Below are 16,251 nucleotides of genomic sequence, written 5' to 3'. Positions count from 1 at the left end.
TTTGCAGCTGTCGTTTTTTTTGTTTAACACTTGTTTAAATTTCCCTTGAATTTTTTTAAGCACTGGCAAATAAACATCAATAATTATGTTTATTTGCCAGATAAATAAATCAGTTATATTTGCAATTAACTTGAACGATTATTTATTTTATTTAAACAGTAATCTGTGATGTAATAAATAAATAGAACAGCGCTCAGAGACCGTAGACCTCCGCCAAGCAGCTCATTCCACTCATAATTAGAATTACACCATCCGCATGGTGATGTGGTTCATCAAAAAGTTCTCAATTTTCTTGGTTTTATACACCAACCATGGAAAGTAAAAAATGAATCAGAGTTGAGTGTGAGTATTTTCAACAGATTTTTGAATCTGTAAATTGAGTTTTCAATGTTACATGTTATTATGTTATGTTTTTTTTTTTTTTACATTTGACCCAGACAAGAATAGTTTTATAACTCGAGTTTGTTATTTTATGTCATTTATACTTGTGCCTTGTGGGACTTTCATGCCAAAATAACATGCAGGAGGTCAAGTCCCAAATAGAGTTTGGGACTCGTAGAGTTTAATCTCTCCAATGACCTTGGTTATAAAATTGTCGTCAGCGCTTGATCAAATGTGCCGATACAGATCCTTTTATTTTGAAGTACCGACAGGAAGTGCTTTGCTTTTGTACGTTGTTTAACGGCGGCGGGGCGAAACCGAAGCCTGGGATGGGAGCAGACGGACGCGTCCTGACAGTTTATTGTGGCGGCGGGGCAGAACCCGGGATCGATCTGCGGAGCTCCTGAGGGCCCGGCGACAACGCCAACCAGCGGGACACGGGAGCGCTGCGGGGGGTGGGGGGGTCTGGAAAATGGGAGCGGTAAAGTGAAAAGCGGCGGAAGAACGGACTGAAAAGCATCAAAGTAAGTTACTCGGAACAACCGAAGCAGAGAAAGTCCAGAAAGTTGGACAGCTTCGTTTTTCTGCTCAGAAAGTTTTCAGACCTCCGTCCCAGCAGCGGTTCGAGTCTCGGGGGGGCGCCAGCGGACCTCGGATCAGATTTCACCCCGACAACTGACCGGGCTGCGGCGCGTTGTCGCCGCAAATTATTCACGATTCGGACGGACAAAGCGCAAAAGCGCGCAGCGGCGACGCGTGGAGGCGCGATCTGCAGCTGGAAGAGACGAGGGGGGGGGGGGGTATTAACTTCTAATTTTATGTAATTCACGCAAAATAAAAAATAAAAAAGAGGCTCAGCGCTCCCCGGTCTGCCACGTACGGCTGCGAGAAACATGATCCGCAAGGGTTGCGTCGGTAGCGCGTACACGCGCCTCACGCGCTCGCTTCAGGGTAAATGGAAGTTTATTGTGAGACTGCTGTGGTGATGGAGAGGAGGAAATCAAATGTCAACGAAGAGCAGAACCGGCCCATAAGATCAGAGCTCGGTTCTGGTTGCATAGTTCTAAATGCGTCAAATGGAGGTTGTTTGTTTGTTTGTTTGTTTGTTTGTTCGCCTTATGGCTCTAAAAGCTGCTGACAGCGTTTGGTTGAAGTTTTGACACACAATTTGGTGCTGGAATGCAACCCCTCAGTGCTGGTTAGTATATATATATATATATATATATATTAATTAATGGGTTGTTATTACTGATTTATATATGAATAATTTTATAATAATACATCCAACTTTATAAACTGACATAAATATAATCGAACCGTAAATATAATCGACCATCTTATGATGAATTTATAAATCACCCTTTAGTTTTTCCAACATTTACCATCACTTGGGAATCCTTTTTTTCCCCTGCCTTTTAAAATATTTAAGTGCCATTGATTTTAATTTAAACTCACTGCGCTCCGCCTCAGATTGATTAAAAGGTTACAAGTTAAAAGTCAAAACAGTCGATAATAAAAAAGAATACCATCTTGGGATCCGTCTTCCGTCCCAGCTGCCTGAACGGGGCAGTTGTGGCTGTCCGGACGTTTTCCACGGGACAGGAAGAGGTGAAAAGGCTTTTTTGAAAGTGAGAAGATGTCATGGGTGTGATTTCACAGACCTTCGCCAATTGTGCACTCAAAAGGGGGGGGGGGGGGGGGGGTTGCAGCTCCAAGGGTCGTTGCCTTCCCCTAATTACGGTGGTTTTAGAATGCGTCTGATTTGAAGGCAGGGCCAGCAGCAGTTGGAGATTTATAGGTGTGAGGGCTGGGGAGGAGCAGTTGGAGCAGTTGGTGCATAAAGTTTGCAGTCCTTCCTGAAACAACAGATGGGGCGAAAGGATGCAGGAGAGGAAGGAGTGTCGGATGAATGCTAATGTGAATGCAGACTGAAGCGGTAAATGTGAAACAGAAAGAGCTGCTTGGATTTACCGGTAGCATCCTGTCTGGTCCCAACGACGCAGATCTCTCCGCTGGAGCTAAAACAAGAATTGTAAGTTCAGACACAGGCCAGAGAAGGACTTGTTTGCATTTCTTCATTACAGATAATGATGTGTTTGTGATCTTTTCATTTAAAAGAGCTCATATGGAGATTGTAATTGTGGCTTTTTTCCTCTTTGGATGCGTTTTGTAATAAATCTGGTCAATCTGAGGTTTAATTTATCCGAGCAATATCCATAGTATTTGACCTATTACTAAATTAATACACAATGTATATTAATGCTTTGAATTTTTATCACTGCTTCAAATATTTACTTATGAACTTGAACTACAAACAGCTCATGGTCACAGTTAAGAGCAAAACAGCGCACAGAGGTGAGCGGATCTGACTTAAGTGGACTTTGATCCACACAATCATGTTGACCCCGCAGTGTTACACCGATCCAGTATGTCATCGGTCATCAGGAATAAAATGAACCTCTCTTACATTTATCCGATAATATTTGGTGCTGTAACATCTGCGGGGATTGAAAAATAGACAAATATCTAAACTAAAAAAAAAACCTGACCAGTTTTAAATTAAGAGCGTATAATTTAATTAAGAGCAAGTATCAGTATTTTTTTCTATAGAGATTTCATTTACAGCTGCTTTCCTGTGAATCATATTTATTATTAATATCATGCTTGACTGACAGAGAGTGACAACACAAACTGTGTCATTGACATCTGAGTTATATACCCCCCCCCCCCCACCCACCCACCCACCTCTTAAAAAATAATTATTTTTATTTTATAAATCTGTGTCAATCATAATGAATGCCTCGATTAGCGAATCTGACCGGGAATCATTAAGTGTTCTGGACAAGGCGTTCCAATCTGACCTGTTCACTGGGGCTTTGCTTGTTTTGAATCCTGATTTAATTGTTTTTATTTTTTACCTTATTCATTTCTAATCTCCCTGAAAGTGTCGGCTTTCTGGGATTGAGATATAAAATGACTGAAATATTTTCTTTTCAGTATGATGACGCTCCTCCTGGGGCTTGGCTTGTTGCTTCTGGCTCCTGTCCAGTCTACCGTCGTCAAGAACTGCCACCCCCGGTGTCGCTGCGAGGTGGAAAGTTTCGGCCTGTTTGACAGCTTCAGCCTGACCAGGGTAGACTGCCGGGGGATGGGGCCCGGGACCAAGATGCCTATCCCCATCCCACTGGACACTGCCCACCTAGACCTTTCCTCTAATGGAATGGGTCCACTCAGTGACGCCATGCTAGCTGGTCCAGGATACACCACGCTCATTAGTTTGGACTTAAGCAGCAATTATATAACAGAGGTAATAGCAGGTTCATTTAATTGCCAACAGGAAGTGTTTGTCATTCAATTGTCTTTTTCCCCCGCCTTCCTTAGCTAGGTAGTACATTTGCTAAAATGCAAATAATTTGCAGGCAATTTCAAATACATGACAGCAATAACCTGTCTCAGTTTGAGGATTTGTTCACATGACCTGAAAGCAAACAGGTTTAAAAGGTTTGGTCATCAGGGATTGCCTTTTATAAATATGAAAGGCATCAAGAACATCCACAGCCTCAGATTATGACATCAGAAAATTAAGACTACATAAGATACTGCATGCTTTGTATGAATGACAGAATGGAATGTGAATGAATGCATGAACTTGTGTGCAAAGTGTATAAAGGAGATAATCTTTATACACTTTGATAAATGCACTTCCATTTTTTTTGTGCGAGCCAAGGTTTGATAACGAGATTAATGTTTGTTGTTACATCTTCCATTGGTTTATTCTTCTTCTTGCAAATATAACCTCCCTAGAAAGGCAGCCGCTCTATCATGGCTGAAAAAAGCCGGCTTGCTGGGTTCATACCTAGATAAATGTAAAATATAATTGCATGTATTTAATTCGCTGCGTCTCGTTTCCAGGTGAGCCCTCGCGCTTTGTCCAAGCTGCGTTACCTGGAGACTCTGGATCTGAGCCACAACAACTTGGAGAGGATCTCACAAAACTGTTTCTCCGGCCTTCCTCTGGCCGAGGTCGACCTCAGCCACAACAGCTTCCGGGAGTTCGACATGGAGGTGTTCCCCGCTAAAGTCAACGGGGAGCCTGTCAGCGTCGATCTGTCCCACAACAGGCTTGAGTCGGTCTCTGCGACGCTGCACGGGAGAATGCTTCACATTCAGAGCTTATCTCTATCAGCCAATCGACTGCTGAGCGTGCCGAAGCTAGCAGGGCTGTCGCTGAGGCTCCTCAGTCTGGACGGTAACCCCATCACCCGCATCGAAGAGGGAGCTTTTGCTCAGCTGAAGGATCTGGTGTATTTATCCATCAGTGGCCTCAGCGACCTTCGGGATATTGAGCCGCGTGGCTTCAAGGGCCTCCAGAGCCTGCAAGTTCTGGATCTCTCAAACAACCCTCAGCTCAAGACTCTGGACCCGACCGCCTTCAGCGGACTGGATTCCCTGCAGGAGCTGCAGTTGTCCGGCTCTGGTTTGAGATCCTTACCGAAAAACGTTCTGACTCACATGCCCAGCATTAAGAGTATAACCCTGGGAGAAAACATTCATTGCCGGAGGACCCAGAAACAGGTACAGTTCCACCGGCAGCTGGGTCACCTCCAACACAACGACGTAATGACATGTAATCAGAAGGCCCTCATAGTGTGAGACTGCGATACAACCCCCCCCATATGTTTGGGATACCAGACGAGGCAGGCTGGAACATTTCTGGAACTTTCCATATCAAGTAGTCTGGACTTCAAATCCAAGTAATTTCTTAACTTTTCACGATGAATGTACAATATGCAATATATTTGTTTCAGCTGACATTGATTGCTGATGATTACCTCCTCCTGATGACCAGTACTAATAAAGAAATCAATATCTTCATAGCTCCAACAAGATCTGATGTGTTGAAAGTCCTTGAAGTCCTGATTCGTCTCTCCTTGACACCGCGAGGCTTTATTCAGGCCAAGTCAGCCATCGGTAGAAAAGGAATGGATTTTTTTCCTTTCGGAGAAACCCAATCTGACTTCGTGCCGCAGTGGCCAATCACACAACTCGTTGTTATTGTTCCAGCTGTTTCCAATTTGCCTTTAATTATGTCACTTTGTGGTCTCAAACAGCGCCGTGCCACTCGGAGACTCCTATACAAACTACTTTTGATTTAAAGGAAGTGTCGGGCGCGGGAGATCTGCAAACTTGTTCTCTTTCTTCTTATGTGTTTGGTTTCACAACCAAATTGTAAAAGACGCTGCTTGATGCACACGCAAAACAAAAGATATGCTGACGCCGCTGTACGACGTGCCTCGTGTGATTGGTAGCGTGCCATTTAAACTCACGCTGGAGCAGCATTTTTGCTGTTTTGTACAGTACAGATCAAATGTCAGTGTGAAAAGGATGAGGAAGTGACACCCCCCACCCACACACACACACACACACCTTGATTTTTATCCGCCACAAGAATCCAGAGCTGCGTCTTATCTGTTTGAGATGCAAACCATTTTTTTTTCAAGTGTTCACTGAAATGACGTCTGTTCCAAGGGTTGAATGTAACCTTGCTGAAATGTCACAAATGCTGTATCTTCTTGAAACGCAAAGACAAAATGCACGACTTTACATAACAACACAACAACGTCTTAATCAACTTAGAGTCTAGTCTGAACCGTTGGTGTGTATAATGCATTTAAACGTGGCCCAAGTGTCGTGCAGACTAGCATAAAACCGTTCATCACAAAGAGCCACACTGAAGAATATTTTACAATTTCTGACCACTAATGTATCTCATTTGACTTTGAATGTGATGCTTTATTAGCGACAGATTGACATTTTGAAAAATCTTTTATTGGCATTTATGTGCACCTAAAGGAATTTGAAACCGTACAATCCAAGAAGAACAATTATTCTATTACTGAGAACGGTTTGTTTGAAAAACTCCTCAAATGCTAACAAATGTTTTCTTTTTTTTTCTTGTTGCTCAAACAATACGACAATGTTCATTAGCAATGCATAGATTGTGTTTGGAGAGTTTATCTCCTTCCTGACATTGACTTTGGTGTACTCGACTTCACAAATAGATGCAAACTGCGGTTGACACGGCCCTCGATTCTGAATTTTGTTTGTTTGATACGTTACATAACAGAAACCAGTCAAGCTGTGACATCAACGCTACCCATTCAACTAAGGAAACAGGATCTGATAAAGAACCAATAACAGTACGAGGATGTTTAACCAGCAGTCTGCACTGTGTTGTGTCGTAGAAGCGTTCTGGGTGGAGGGTGTTTCTGTCAACTAACAGAACAATCAGCCTCAAGACTGCATGTTGTTAAGGTTTTTGAATGTCTGCAATTGTGAAATTTTAAAGGAAATTTACCATTTTTATTAGTTCATTGAAAACAGAAAGCCCAGTTTTGGTATAGAAGGTATTTGTATGCATAACTGTATCGTGTATGACTTTATATTTGAATCATATGTGTAATAAATCAAATATTCTTACACGTTGAACTTGTTTTTAAATAAATATCAGCAGTTTCCAGGGGTGGAGCCTGAACACAAAGAAGGGTTGAAGTTCCATTAAATATTTAGTTAACGAGCCTGTTTAACAAAACATCATGTTCCTATGCACAATGCTGAATCATAGCAGGGCGTGTCTCTCTGAAACGAGGGAAAATTACAACGCAGTAACACAAACTTTAGAGCTGTTTTGCTTGTTTTACATGAAAGTGTCTGGATACACAGACGGATAAATATAATTGTGGCCTTGAGTGGTCTTTAAGGAATAATAAAAGTGGGCAGAAATGCTATGGAGCCGACTGGGAAGGAGAAGAGGAGGGAGACAAAAGTTGGCTTTCAGTCACGGCGCCTTACGGATCTCCTGTGTGGTCTGTGGTCATGAGCTTTTACTGTACGCTCACAGTATGACCTCCTGGTGACGCATCTGGAAAGCTGACCTAAAGCAAAGGCGTTTTTCCACAGATTGCATCATGGGAGTATGTGCATGAGAAGGCAGAACTGCAGTTCTCTCTTTATGCCTGGAGATGACCGAAGGCAACTCCATTCTCCACAAATAGAAAGGAGGCTGCTGGGGGGGGGGGGGGGGGGGAGCTCCTATGATTTCCCCCATTGCAGAAAACACTTCCAGATGTTTGTGTGTGTTTGGTGAAATGCTGGCACGCTGATGCCGAAAGACCCAGCCATCCATCATTGCATGTTTCTAGACGGGTTTCAGGTTTTCTATTGACACACAGCCAAAGTTACTTTTAACAATAGAATGATTTGAAATCCACTCAGTTCACATCCACAGCGGCGTCAGGGCACACGAGTGAAGAAATCAAACGCTCGTCTCTCTGAGATGTGATTACTCCAAGTCAGGAGGACGCTTTGTACTGCGTATGATTAAGGCAGCCGGGCAGAACCAGGATGTCGCTATTAAAGTCTCCATTCTTGCTTGAACAACTATCAAACAGATGTAATTTGACGCTGCCTGATTAGATTCTCTGGAGGATGAAGCTATCCGAGCAGCTAATTCACTTTGCTTCAACAATGAGCCCCCCCCCCCCCCCCCCCCCCCCCCGCTGCTACAAGCGGTGTTATTTTACAGCCCCAAAGGACAGTTGTGAAAGCCAACAGGCAGCTTTCTTGAAACGATTATCTGTTTTGCATTTGTCAAGGCGCTGATATTGAAGTGTCGATGCTCTGAATGTCCCCTGGCTTCCCGCCCTGACAATAGACACCAAGCCCCCCCCTGTCAGCATGCCGCTGCTCGGCACAGAGGTTTGATTTTTCAGACAAACAAAAGAACAGCTTAATGTGTCACAGCCAAAAAAGATCTGCTTGTCTTCTGCAGATGACACACACTTGTGCCTTCCTGTTCATCCGGCTAACCATCCGATGATCGGTGAAGCGTAAGTTTATATTTATTATGTAATAACCACTTATAAAAAAAGAGTCAGTCACGCTTTGTACTGGCTTTATGGGTGTGATGACACGGGTTTATTTGCCCCAGAGTCCCCGTCTGGTCAGGATTACCTTAGTTACAGGTCAACCCAGAACACATGCTGACTTTCTCCACATTCCAATGTCTATATATAACTGATACAAATAAAGGTTGTGCTATCTCAGCAAAGCACCGGTTTCTTTATAAACAGCTCTTCAGGATTTCTTTTTAAAGCCTATTTAGGAAAAGGGGAAAGAAAAGTCCGATAACTAACGACAGCAATGGATGTTTTTACTGCCCAATATACACTAAACCAAAAATAAATAACATGCGTTATAAAGTGTGTGACAATACTTTAATTTCCTGATATGTTCAGACTTTTTCAGCGCTAGGCCTTAAATAAACGAAGTTTTCTTTCTCAAACGCCCTAACACCATGTTGTTTCCTCTCAGAGTAATCAGTAGTGTTGGAGGAGCAGGAATTGCATCACCCTCCTCATTTTCGAGGTCTGGGGAGGAAGGATCCCAAAGGAAAAGGGAGACTGCTGCCCCCTCTGTCATTCTCCATCTGGTTTCCATCAGGAGCCGACGGATTGGGCTGAAGGTTTGCTAAAAAGGTTACCAACGTTTTTCTCCCGTGCCCTTTTTCTTTGACCTCTTTCAAGCGTTCCTCCCCTTGCTCTCCACTTTTATGCCAAAGTGCTCAAACAGATGCCAAGAAATGTGTAATAGCCATTCAAAGTGAACCCTTTCACCTTATTTGGTAAAAAGCAACATAATTTGCTCAAGCATATAAAAACTCCCCTTCCTGAAACTCCTGTAATATCACTGTGTTAATTGTTTTAAAAGTAATATTAATATAATTTGGACATCATATCAAATATTTCTTAATCTCGTCCTCTCGGGGCAGTGAACACTCTCTAATTTAATTTCCAGATACGTTACAGTTTAAGGTTTATTATCTTTTCCTTGGCTTGGCTTGATCCTCAACTCTGTTTTTTTTTCTTCTCTTTTTTTTTGAATTGAGTTCAAAGAGTTGCATTTGGAGTCCAACACAGACTGGAATGAGATAAAAAGAGACTTACACAACCTTTAAATCCACATCACAAGCGTCATGGTAAAGATCAGACTTGGGGGGATTTTGGAACATTTTGCATGGATTCAGCAGTAAAAGTTACTGGTGTTTACCAAACACAGGCTCTCTTGTTTGAATCGTTTAATTGTTAAAGCTCTTCCCACATTTTGCGTTTCCACAACAATTTAAAACAGATGTACGCATAAGCGGGAACTTAATCAATAATTTCTGCCACATGGAAATTATATCATCTTTATTTTATTTTGCTAAGTCATATTCTAAACTGGGGACTTTGACTGCGCCTGTGATGATTCATGAACCGGTGGTGCAGCTTACGACTCATAATACCTCGGAAACCAGCGAAGGAGGCTCCTCTCCCTTATAATTATATCCATGTGATCGGGACTGAGGATCATACTGCTCCACTCAAGACGCGCACCATCTTAAAATTTACTCCAGATTCTTTGATGACCTTCACTGACCTTTCAAAACTGGGCCATGCTAAGTTGTAAATTATTCTTAAACAGCTGAAATAAGTAGGTTTAGACTGAAAGTATATGAAAACGCTCTTGACCCTTGTGGAATATATATGTGGAATGTTGCTGCTGTCATGTCATACTTCATGTGTGTTAGTTTTCTTAAACGTTCTCTCTGAGAATTCTGGATAAATATTAGGAGCGTCACGAAAACTGTTGACAGCAGCGCTCCCTAATGGAAAGAATAGAGACATGCATGAACACCACCCAGAAACTCAGAGCTCCTCACTGGCACACCCTGAAGACTAGTTTGAGTCATTTCTCAGTCTAAGGTTCATTCATTCATTCATTCGTTTGTTCATTCTTTCATTCATTCATTCATTCATTCATTCATTCATTCATACATTCATTCATTTGTGCTTGCTGCTATCACAACAAAGACGTGAACTCCTTTACTGGGCTCGCTGGTCCGTGTTACGACACTATCTGCCCCCGGGTCATCAGTGGTCAGAATAATCTTGATGGCAGGTCAACACAGAGCACAGCATATCTCTCTTCACATTCCTACATCTGAGGAGGAGGAGGAGGAGGATGAAGCACAGACTGGGACAACACTAGCTCTAAATGCCCCATTCAGGAAAAGGAGCATAAAGCATTTCGTCTAATTTAGTCATTTAGTCTTTAAAAGAGACTTCCTGTGTCTAAAGAACAAACTCTGTCAACTCTGGCTGAAGTACAGAGGACCGAACAGTTATAACGAGGTTTGTGTTATAAAAGTTTAGCACAGACACTCTCCTGAAATTTCACTGACATTTTATTTCATCAATTTGACAAACCCGTTTAAAAATAGAGAACATTTGCATATGTCACATCTCAAAAACATGTCAGTGCTAAAAGTGGTATGTTGGGGAAATCTGACTTGAATCATCATCATTCAAAAATGCTCAGTGTGTCAGTCAAGCTGACTGTAGTCTCAGGATAACATTGTTTTGGTCCTTTAATGCAGCTTTCATTTATCTTCTTTTAACAACCTAGTTAGCAGGTTATTAAGAGTCTTGAGAAAAAATGGTGTCATTACTTGGATATTCTATTCCCATTGTCTGAGGTTTATACTTTAAGAAATAAGTGGCAGTTTCTGAGGACATTCTCAGCAACATTTGTCAGGTGTCCAGCACTGGTATAAATAAATATTTGTTTGTGCCTCATGTAACAGACTCTGCATTCCTGAACTGCGTCCCCCTATGATTTATGTCTAATCTATGTTTGAGTCTGTTTTCTGATGTGTTGTGCGGCCGTCATCAAAATCATCATCATCATCATCATCATCATCAGCAGTTGAGGATGGAATTGGTCCTGAGGATGCGGATGACCTTCCTGGAGGTGTAACTGTACTCGTACTGTATGTGTTCATGGAAGAAATACAAGTATCCTGAAAGAAATCCCAGTAGGAAGACGGTTAGTCGGGGGGGGGGGGGGGGGGCATCCTGCACTGAAAATCTGATGTCTGAAGTTGCATCATACCGTAGTGATAAACTGCCGCGTCGACTTCGTCGTCCATCCCTGGGAAGTCTTCCTCTATGGATCGTGGATAGCCGCTGTCCATGGCACCTGTTGCTTCATCATAGCTACGGGTGAGAAATAACCCCCCAAAAACAGCACAATGACATGAAAGATCACTGATCATTTCAAGAGACTGAGACATTTAACTCTCATCTCAAACCTCCAGTAGTCTTCAGCAGTGAAGAGCAGAGTCTTCCGGGTGTCTCTGATGTGCACAGCCGCGTCTACTTTCCTTATCGTCTTGGGGAGTCCGAGCTTGTGGATGTATTTTGGATAACCGTCCACAAGGTTGTATCCATTCAAAGCCCACATCCGGATCCCTGTTCACACACGGAAGGGTTTTAATCTGGTATCAAATAAAGGATGAAGCGATAAAAACCCACAAATCACCGCTGAATATGATGACTACGTCCTTCTCTGGGTTCTCATACGCCGCGTCCACTTTGTTGGGGATGGAGGGCCACGTCGACTTGATCAGCGTCTGCTCGGGCTCCGCCATCTGAGGATGGAGACGCCAATAGAATCTAGAAGGAAGCCCAAATATGGTAAGCAGTTCTACAAAGTCCTGATGCTCACACGTGTGATGTTTTACAGCTCCTACCTGTCCTTGAAGATGACGGTTTCCCCCCTGAGCTCTGTAACAGCGTCAAAGCTCAGCATCGGGTCACATTTGTCTGGAGCGTCAGGCTTTGGCTTGACTTTCCTTGACTTTGGATTCGGGCCTGCGAGGAAAAATTCTCATTAGTGGTGTAAACATGTCTAGAGAGCCGTCCAATTAGCACACAAGTCATTTATTCCCCCACCGTAGAGAGCTTGAATGCCTTCAACGTCATCTTCAGCCAGAGGGTAACCTGTAGCGTACGAGTAGACGGGGTACATCAGGGCGCCCGCGTCGGAGGAATGAGACATCCCGAGAGCGTGGCCTAACTCATGGGCCGCCACTATGAACAGGTTGTAAGCTGCAGAGAAAAAGACGCACAGTCAGAATAGCTTCCAGGTAACTTAATCATCAGCAAAATGTGTTTTAGAGTGAATGTTTACTAATATGAGTCACACATTTTATTTATTTATTTATTTTACCATTGTTTTGAGAAATTGTATTGAATAAATTAAATTTTTTGTAAGGCAACCTCAATTTTTAATTGCTTTATTATAACAAATAATCTTACAAGCTTGACAAAACAATGCTATTTACTGCTTTTTTCAATCAATATTATGCAGAATTGAGTTCAGCCTATTGGCCAGGCCCGTCCAGAATATTTTTTGTTTCTCATGTGGTCCCATGGAAAAAGCAATTGCCCACCCCTGGCTTAGAGGCTTTACCTGACGAATCTTTGGTCCAGTGCTCGTCTTCATCAAAGTGAGTGTCTCCTCCGATGCCTTCGCCGGGCGGGTAGGCGTGAGCCAGCAGCCCGTTAGGCCCATCGAAAGGGTTGTAGTCGCCGTGCTCTGCAGGGTGAAGACGGAAATATTGATTTCCATGCAGCTTCACTGAGGAAAAACCGACATCACGCAATCTTGTGTTCGTTAGAAGATGCTGTATACCTCTCGATCCAAAGCTGATCATGATGTCGGCGACGCCGCTGTGCAGCTTCTTAAATGTCAGAGGAGTGACATCAGACCAAACGTTCAGAGCATTGCGGACGGCTCTGTCCACGTCGGACTTCTTCAGATCTGGTGTGTAATTCAATATCCTGAAACGGCCGGAAAGGAGTGAAGAAGTGATGCAGGTGAGCCGCCCCAGCTCCAACATTTCAGTGAGGACGCTTGTACCTGAATGTGACGTTGTTCTGTTGCCATTTCAGGTCTCGAGGGAAGTGGTTGTACTCCCCGATGTCTGGGACGCCACATCTGGCCTGCTTCATCAGCTCCAGAGTGTCGTCATCCAGGTTCCCCGTCACCTGTTGGTGGAGGTAGTGGATAGAAAATAAGATGCCACACCCTCAGTTTTACATTTGAACTGTGAAAGTCCAGTTCATATATATATATATATATTTTTTTTTTCTGGAGTTTTCCAGCATTTTCTATTAAAATAAAGGTTTTTTTGTTCTTTTTTTTTTTTTACTGGATGTTGTCAACAAGGCAAGCAAGAAGCAAGTGTTTACTATGAAAGCTTTTCAGATGTGGTCACCTCGAGTTTGAAGAACCTCTGCATCTCCTTGATTTTGGTCTGAAAGGCTCCGGATGTCCTCTGCCTCCCCTGGAGGCCGGCTGGAAGGCCGTAGAACCGACGGAGGAACTTCTGTGTTTTTTGGAGAAAAAGATGCTTAAATGAATAAAAATATATCTCCATGTCTGCCTTTTTTTTGAGGGGGAGGGGGGGGGGGGTTATAATGAAACGTCCCTGGAACTCACCTCTGCCTGGAGCCAGTCGTCTTTGTCCCTGGATGCCAGAGGCAGAGAAAAGGATTGCGCGCTCAACGCTAGCAGCAGCAGAGCTATCATGGTGGCGTGCTTGTTGTCCAAACCCGTCATTGGACTCGAGGAGCTCTGCTTGGTATTTATAGTGTGTCTCATGATTTCTTTTGTTTTTTCAGAGGGTCTGAGTGATTCATGTAAAAGCACCTAGCCACTTCCTCCTCTGTCTGTTCAGAATGTGCTCGTGCAGCCACTGTGGTTTACGTCTGGCCCATTGAACCCACCTAAAAATGTTTGATGAAGCGTTTCCAGAATTGCCAGGACACGAGGATCGTGCCTGAAAATGCACTGGCGGCTAAAATGATGCGTGTGGATTTGAAAGAAAGAACATGACATCTTAACTTTTTAAATAATGTGACGAGTTTGATGTCATTCATTGCAAACAAATGTTTTGCATGTGTTTTGCTCGGTAGCTACTAAATCCTGATCCAGACACATTTTCCCATGTGATTCATCATCAGCTGGATTTCACAGAGCATAAATCATTATTTTAAAATGACCTTAGTGCTCTGTGGTTTGCAGGAGATTTGATCATAGCAAACAAGCTACGGTGGCAGAATAATATAGTTTACTAAATACTGAATTATATCTTTTTATAGCTTTGAGCCGGAGAAGCATCCCGACATCCTTAAGGTGGATTCATGGCTCCCAGAGGATGAATCCTAATGATATGCCTTCATTCATCCAAAATATCTTCACAAATACATATCAGTGCTACATCCACAACATCCAGATTTTTCTTAGTATACTTCTGAATAAAACCTCCAACATCACAGGACATTCCCTCGAGCTCTCAACTGTGCTTTGCGTTGAGTACAAACTTTAGCATGCTAAGACGGTAACCTGAGAGGTGAGCACGAATTAGCTGGTGAACATTAGCAGCATTTCAGGTAAAGCACTGCTGGGGCTAAATAAAGCTTTACAGAATGAGAGCAAAGATCCAGGAAAATGAAATAGGAACTAAAAGGTACTTAAGGCACAAAACAGGAGGTCAAAACAGGTAAATTCTACAGGTGCCTTTAGGTAAGGCAGGTAAAGACACGTCTGTCCCTGTTTGTCTGCGTCAGACATCAGAAGTATGTAATTATTTAGTCCTAGAATTCCTTTTTCATTGTAGAAAAATAGGTAAATGTACCATAAGAATATTAGAACTTGAAATGTTTTAATGTTTAATGTTGACTTAAATAATTACATTTTTTTGTGCTGTCTGATCAATTCAAGGCGTTATTGATGTTTTTGAGTTAAGCATTCAAAGAATTTGGTCCATCTTAAATTGCCGGCAAACAGGCGACGTCAAACGACTACTTAACCTCTGCAATCTCAATAATTATCAGCATAATTTTGGAGAAATGTCTTGCAATTACAATGTTTAAGTTTAAGAGTGTTGCATTCAGGGTTGGTCAAAATGAGAAAAACAAACCTCATACACATTAAGAAATACACAGAAACGGCTGGTGGACTAAAGAGATCAAATAATTCAATTTACATGGGAAGTTTTGTACATTTTATACAATGTTTAGACTAAACAGGCAAAAACAAGGCAAAAGCACACAGAAGAGACTTTATCTGTATCCCATCAGTGATATCACCAGTAACAAACATGATGCCTTGCAGCTCCAGCATCCTGTGGAGACACATATTTGGACGGTGGCTGACAGAGCGCTTCTGAGTCACACCAGAGGAAGTCGGCAGTCAGGGGGATTTTTGCTGTTATTTTAAAATGTCGCTGACAAACAAACACACACACACACACACACACACACACACCCAGGCTTCATTCAAACAGGCCTGGCTTACTGATGATCTGCGGCTGCATCCTGGGTGTAGGTTACCACACATCTTACCTCAAGCCTCCCAGGTGACACTAGACTTTTGTCCATATTAATTATAATAGCATCTTGTCTGTCGGGCCACTGTAATAACGAGTCTCTCGTCACTAGGGGGCGTTAAAGTCAGATTAAATCTACATGAAGGCGGCGTCAGTTGTTTCCCCGTCGTTCACATGATAGAAATAATAAAATAAATAAAAATAAACAACAAGGGCAATCTCAAAGGCTGCAAAAGACAAGGAAAACGTGGAAAGAATATAAAAAATGACATAAATTACTCAACAAAACAAAACCAAAAACAGCATATAACACTTTTATTAGTGTGAAATAATGATTTGATCACACAGAGAGCATCCATAAAAATTTGACCTGAAAGTAAATCTGTGATTACCTCTTATTTATTCATTTCCTGACTGTGTCACTATGAACTGCACGAAGTGGGTGATTAGAGAATTTTAGGCTTCTTTAATTGTTAATAAATCCAGCAAAGTCTTACAGGCCCAAATGAACACTCCTGCCAGCAGCTCACGACTCTGAACCACTGGTACCAAATACAACACTAGCTCTACGCCTGCGGTTCATTAGCGTTTGG

General features: G+C 42.6%; 2 protein-coding genes across 3 annotated transcripts; one reads left to right on the top strand and one right to left on the bottom strand.

The window, feature by feature from the left end:
* Positions 1 to 767: 767 nt before the first annotated feature.
* tsku (tsukushi small leucine rich proteoglycan homolog (Xenopus laevis)) lies at positions 768 to 5,270 on the top strand. 2 transcript variants are annotated; one of them, XM_068745408.1, is made up of 3 exons: positions 768 to 905; positions 3,379 to 3,688; positions 4,294 to 5,270. In XM_068745408.1, the coding sequence occupies exons 2-3, from the start codon at positions 3,380 to 3,382 to the stop codon at positions 5,032 to 5,034; spliced, it is 1,050 nt and encodes a 349-aa protein (XP_068601509.1). In that variant the 5' UTR covers positions 768 to 905; position 3,379; the 3' UTR covers positions 5,035 to 5,270. The 2 variants fall into 2 exon arrangements, with proteins under 2 accessions (XP_068601509.1, XP_068601510.1); XM_068745409.1 differs by lacking the exon at positions 768 to 905 and adding an exon at positions 2,170 to 2,413.
* A 5,893-nt stretch (positions 5,271 to 11,163) lies between these two features.
* On the bottom strand, positions 11,164 to 13,857 carry mmp13b (matrix metallopeptidase 13b). Its single transcript, XM_068745148.1, has 11 exons — positions 13,768 to 13,857; positions 13,544 to 13,654; positions 13,186 to 13,313; positions 12,958 to 13,106; positions 12,736 to 12,861; positions 12,216 to 12,371; positions 12,014 to 12,134; positions 11,803 to 11,936; positions 11,573 to 11,732; positions 11,374 to 11,477; positions 11,164 to 11,281 (listed from the first exon to the last, which is right to left on the bottom strand). Exons 1-11 carry the CDS (start codon positions 13,855 to 13,857, stop codon positions 11,181 to 11,183), a joined length of 1,380 nt encoding a protein of 459 aa, XP_068601249.1. The 3' UTR covers positions 11,164 to 11,180.
* Positions 13,858 to 16,251: the final 2,394 nt, after the last annotated feature.

The sequence above is a fragment of the Brachionichthys hirsutus genome, chromosome 11 (assembly GCF_040956055.1).
Source record: "Brachionichthys hirsutus isolate HB-005 chromosome 11, CSIRO-AGI_Bhir_v1, whole genome shotgun sequence".
In the NCBI taxonomy this organism is placed as follows: Eukaryota; Metazoa; Chordata; class Actinopteri; order Lophiiformes; family Brachionichthyidae; genus Brachionichthys; species Brachionichthys hirsutus.
Note: the sequence above shows the minus strand (reverse complement) of the source record. Positions and strands in the feature narration are given on the sequence as shown.

Bases quoted from the DNA above. Each gene is read 5' to 3' on its own strand.
- tsku (XM_068745408.1), top strand. From the start codon at position 3,380: ATGATGACGCTCCTCCTGGGGCTTGGCTTGTTGCTTCTGGCTCCTGTC. The intron at 3,689-4,293 runs GTAATAGCAGGT...TCTCGTTTCCAG, and splicing joins GCAGCAATTATATAACAGAG to GTGAGCCCTCGCGCTTTGTC.
- mmp13b (XM_068745148.1), bottom strand. From the start codon at position 13,857: ATGATAGCTCTGCTGCTGCTAGCGTTGAGCGCGCAATCCTTTTCTCTG. The intron at 12,135-12,215 runs GTGGGGGAATAA...TTTTCCTCGCAG, and splicing joins AGGCATTCAAGCTCTCTACG to GCCCGAATCCAAAGTCAAGG. The intron at 11,282-11,373 runs GTATGATGCAAC...GATTTCTTTCAG, and splicing joins CGCGGCAGTTTATCACTACG to GATACTTGTATTTCTTCCAT.